The sequence below is a fragment of the Mastomys coucha genome, unplaced genomic scaffold (genome assembly GCF_008632895.1).
Source record: "Mastomys coucha isolate ucsf_1 unplaced genomic scaffold, UCSF_Mcou_1 pScaffold20, whole genome shotgun sequence".
Taxonomy (NCBI): domain Eukaryota; kingdom Metazoa; phylum Chordata; class Mammalia; order Rodentia; family Muridae; genus Mastomys; species Mastomys coucha.
The window spans coordinates 128,987,086-128,992,369 of record NW_022196903.1 but is presented as its reverse complement, the minus strand read 5'-3'; the positions used below and the strand labels follow the sequence as shown (position 1 = coordinate 128,992,369).

Below are 5,284 nucleotides of genomic sequence, written 5' to 3'. Positions count from 1 at the left end.
GAGAGAGAGAGAGAGAGAGAGAGAAACTAGCATAAAATTGGGGGAAAGACAATGAACCATGGACAGGATTTGTTCCATCTGAAATTAGACAAGGCTAGAGTAAGGTCCAGGAAGACTCCAAGCACAAGCACAACGGGTAACAGGGACAGCAGAACATGTCACCATGCAGATGGAGCCTCACACCCCTGGCTTGGTGAAACGCTGGCTTTCTATTCAGCAGGGTCCCCAACCTCTCAGAGCCTCAGACCCTTCATATCTAATTGAAGAGTATGATGTCACCTCCTACTTCTTCCACATGTAGATACCAAGGCTCACTCAGTTTGATTTCCTACCATGAGGTAGTTGAAGGAAGGTTTTATTTAGAGAAACAGCATTTTGATAAAACTGTGAGCCTGTGAGCAATAACTAGAAATGGATAGGTCGGGCTATTGTCATTTTTGACCCAGTCTGATGGGAATGTGAGGATGAAATTACTTGCCAAGAGAGTGAGTGCAAAGGAGTCCCAATATGCTGCAAATGTTTAACCAAGGATTCCCCCAGTTTGTTCTACATTGAAGGGAAGATGTGCACTTCCTACATCACAGGATTCAACCACTCTAGAAAATATCAGTAGGTGGCAGCTGTCAGGGTCATCAATAACTATGCCATCAATAACATACAACACATAGCTCGCACACTCTTTCCTGTGGGTCCCAACCCGAGGGCTCTGCACAGATGTCGACTCTTTGCATCCCCGAGAACCTACAGAGCAGACTTGCTGTTGTGAGCACCAAGATTTTCCTTTTATTTCCACCAGGAAACAACACGAAGGAAAGCTTAAAGAACTTGACACACAGGGAGAGAGAACACACATAAAACAAAGAAGAGGGGAGTGGGTAACACAGATGGGGGACCAAGCTGACCTCCTCTAGGGTCTAATCACCCAGCACTGTGGCCTCTAAAGTGTGCACTAATGACAGCTGTGTCTGTGACCACCCAAACAAGAACATGTAGGAAGCAGGTGTTCGGCCAGGGACACAGAGCAGTTCCTGCCTTCATAGGGGTTACTACCTGCTGAGAAAACTACTGCTAAACAAATAACTGTGTGTGTAGTTATTCTATGACAATATTGTATTCCTCTGGGACTCTGTGTGTGTGTGTGTGTGTCTGTGTGTCTGTGTCTGTGTGTTCACATATGTCCCTTAGGTGGTACTGGGAATCAAACTAAGGGTCTTCCAATGTTAGGCAAACTCTGGAAATAATTTTTTTTTTACTTTTTATTATTTATTATGTCTAGTTTTAAAATTGGGATCCAATTGAGCCAGGTATGTAACACACTCTTGTAAAACAAACACTCAAAAGGCCAAGGCAGGAGGATTACCCTAAGTCTGAAGCCAGTCTAGATTACACAGGAAATTCTAAATCAACCTGGGCTACAGAGTGGGTCTCTTCTCAAACAACAGCAATGAAAATGAATCCAATCCTGTAGAGAAGTCATCTTTCGGGCACTGCTGAGAGTATGTGACCCCAGTGGTCACTGTTAATGGCAAGAGGGTAGCCATTCCAGCCTAGGGCTGGGCCTTTTTTTTTTTTTTCCTGAAAATTAATGATGGTTCTCCTGCATTTGCAGTTACTACATGCCCATATGCTTCTCTTGAATATATGTGCTCTATCGTTATACAACCTTCCTCATAAATGTTAAAAAGATTCGTTTAAATCAAACATTTCAAGTGTTGGATACAGTGATACACATCTATAATCTCAGTATTTGGAAGGAGTACCAGGAGCTCAAAGTTAGCCTCAGTGAGGTAGTGATTTTGAAACCAGCCCAGGCCACATGGCACCTTGTCTCAAAATACCAGTTGAGGGAATAAATGGATGGATGAATGAACAAACCCGTTGGGTTCTTCCTTTTAATGGCTGCCACAACCAAGTAGTATTTTTAAAGCCACGGTGCCTGTCTGCAAGCCACTGAGCCTCCTCATAGTCCCAGTGACCCTCCAGCACTAACACAGCCCTTCCCTCCTTTGGCTTTCAGCCCGAGACAGTGATGGAGCTCAGGAGGATGTAGCACTAACTGCATATGGTACTCCCATTCAGCTGCAGGTAAATGTGCTCACTCATTCACCTAGGAGGACACAGCAAGCACTCGCCTCGTAGTCTTCCAGCTCTATGTCCGTTCAATGACCTTTCTGGCCCAAGGGAGGACAGGCAGGGCAGGCCCAACTCGAGCCACACAAGGATGGCATAGGAGAGACCGTTGGAACCTAGTTTAAACCCCATGAGTCTCCGTCCCCTCTACCACCTCACTCTATCTTCCCAGGAAAGACCAAGTCATATATAAGACACTGAGGAGGCTGATTAAACTTTGCACCAGTATCAATGTAAATATGCATGAATGTTGAGTCTATTATCAGTATGGGCAATCTAAATCCATCCCCTGCATCCTCAACTTCCCCAGGAAATCACTGTCGACCCCCAACAGCCCAGGCCATCCTGAGAACATGGCTAGGTCTCATCGTGGAACCCAGATGGATGAACCAATTTTAATCCTTTGAGGCAAAAGCAGAGAGAGTGCCCCTGAGTAGATTGGACATCACTCATCACGCTGGACACATTGAGCTGTGGTGGCTCAAACACAGTTGGATTCAGAAAGCCCAAATTACCACATTGGGGAAAACCTCTTTCATTGTGGGGACCACAAGCACCTTAAGTCCCAGAGTAAAACTCACCCTTCAGTTACTTGTTCACTGAACTTTATGAGACAACTGGCTAAGCTCTGCCTTCCCATCTGTAACTGAAGATTTGTGTGCCTCTGCATGACACTTAGACCAGGACATAGTCACATACCATCTTCTTTAATTAAAGAAGGGATGGGTTGGGGTATGGATCAAGAACTTTTGCACAATGAGGAAAAAAAAAGTATTTTTAGCTATTCCCGCAAAGAGTTTCTTGGATGCATTTCAAATTCCAGGAATCAGCTATGGCCTTGCCCCACCTTGAAAAAAAAAAGAAGTTTTATTAATGACCAGCAGTGGAACATGGTGGAAATAGGTTTGTGTGGCCGTTAGTTCCCACTGTCAACTTTACACAGACTAGAATCACCTGGGAAATGAGCCTCAAGAAGGGATAGTCTGGCTTATGGCCAGATCTGTAGAGGAGTGTCTTAATGACTTAATGTAGTGTGGGAAGATCTAACCCACTGTGGGCAGCACCACTCCCTAGGCAGGGAGGCCTGGATCATATAAGAGGAGAAATAGAACTGAGCACAAGTTAACAAGCAATGAACATGCATTCATTTCTCTCAGCCTTTAACCTTGGGTATGATTTTTCCAGTTGCCATAAGTGCCTGCCACCTTCACTACAACCTGGAAGAAGCTAAAATAAACCTTTTTGTCACCTGAGTTGCTTTTTGTGAGGATATTTTATCACAGCAACAGAAATACAGCTAGAATAATTTAGTAGTTTTTTTTTTTAATTATCAAAGAATCAAATGACAGTGAAATGATAATTTTTGGCTCAGAAAGTTGCTAACAACAACTCATCCTTCCTTTCCAGAATGTTGATCCCAGCCGGGAGTATCTCATTCCATCAGCAACACTAAGCCCACAGCAAGACGCAGGCTTATAAAGCTACCTGAAACCGTGTCCTGCTCCACACAGCCCTGAAGGGCCCAGGAGAGCACCGGACACACTGTCAATGAAGCATCCATCCTGTCCCTTCCTCTCTGTTTCCTGGCCCTTCCCATTCTTCTGGAAACTGAAGACTGTCATGTCCTGCACAATTAAAATCTTGCTGCCACCATACTTACTTGTCTTCTGCACTTATTTAATTACATACTATACAACTATTTAACTATATTATATATGCTATATATATATATACTGTTATATATATATATATATATATATATATACATATATATATATATATTCATCCCAAGATATTCTACTTGTCTATATGTAAAGCATGTTTGTCCAGTGTCTGTGGAGGCCAGAAGAAGATGTCAGATCCCCTGGACCTGGACATCCAGGTAGTTTGGAATCACCCTATGTGCTGAGAACTGAACCCTGGTCCCCTGAAAGAACAGCGAGTGCTCTTAGCTACCGAGCATTACCCCTACCACTTATTTGTAACATGATTTCTCTAATTCTTGAGGTTTGCTTGTTTGCTTGTTTTGCTGGTGTGTGTGTGTGTGTGTGTGTGTGTGTGTATGTAATATTCGTGCCACGATGTGCTTGTAGAGGTCAGAGAGCAACCTCAGGTGTCAGCTGTTGCTGCTGTGTAGACTGCTATCTGGCCCACAAGCTTTTCATGGCTCTTTGCATCCACCCTTTGCCTCCCGGTAGAAGCACACTAGGGTCCAGGCACATGAGCTACCATGTCCAGTTTTTACCTAGGTTCTGGGCATCTGAATGCACATCCTGATGCTTACACATCAATACTTAAGCCGCTGAGTCACTCCCCAGCCCTGTTCATTTGTTCTGTGGCCAGGGTCTGTGATACAGCCCAAGAAGACATCAGCTTCAGGATGCTCCTCTTTTCTCCGCTGCCAGAGGATTCCCTTCAGTTTGGAAGGGAACTAACATTGCTTTGCTCACGGATGGCCCACTTTCTAGGCACAGACAATCTGTCAACAGACATATGGATTACTTCCACCTGTGGCCACTATAAAGAACCCTACAGTCAGCTACAAGAATATCTTACATCCCTCACTTTTAGCTATATCTCCAAAAGTGTGATTGCTCGACCATGTGCAAATTTCATTCCTAAGTATTCCATTATAAAATTTTAATGTATTTATTTGGGGATGTTCAATGCATGACATGCTTGTGGAAGTCAGCAAAAAACTTGTGGGAGGCAGTTCTCTCTTTCCTCTCTTTGGGGTCCTGGAGATCAAACTCAGGTCACAGGGCTTGGCGCCAGGTCCCTTTACCCACTGAGCCATCTTGCTGGCCACATTCTGAAGTTTTTTGAAGAGACATTCTATTTGCTTTTTATCTCTACCACATTTCCTATCTGTCAGAAATGTAAAGAAAGTCCCAGTATCGGCACCTCTTTGATAATGCTTGTTATTTTCTGGGTGGTTTTGTATTCGCGATGGCATCCTAGTAGGTGGGAAGTGTTTGGTCACCTTTCATAAAGAAACCTTTGAGAGGCTGAGGAGATAGTGCAGGGGTGAGCACGTGCCCAGCATGCACAAAGCCTTGGAGCCAATCCTAGTGCTGTCAAAACAATCTAAAGGAAAAAAAGGAAGTGGGGGAGAAAGGAGGGAGAGCAGGAAAGAGGGAGGGAGGGAAGGGGG

General features: G+C 44.3%; 1 protein-coding gene across 2 annotated transcripts in view; it reads left to right on the top strand.

The window, feature by feature from the left end:
* Positions 1-3,782, top strand: part of Gprc5d (G protein-coupled receptor class C group 5 member D) — a 12,348-nt gene extending 8,566 nt beyond the window's left edge. Inside the window, exons 3-4 of one of the 2 annotated variants that reach the window (XM_031381030.1) lie at positions 2,018-2,085; positions 3,538-3,782. In XM_031381030.1, the coding sequence (XP_031236890.1) occupies positions 2,018-2,085; positions 3,538-3,609 (140 nt within the window). In that variant the 3' untranslated portion in view covers positions 3,610-3,782. The remainder of the gene's footprint in view (positions 1-2,017; positions 2,086-3,537) is intronic. The other variant, XM_031381031.1, reaches the window with a different exon arrangement.
* The last annotated feature ends 1,502 nt before the right edge of the window (positions 3,783-5,284 follow it).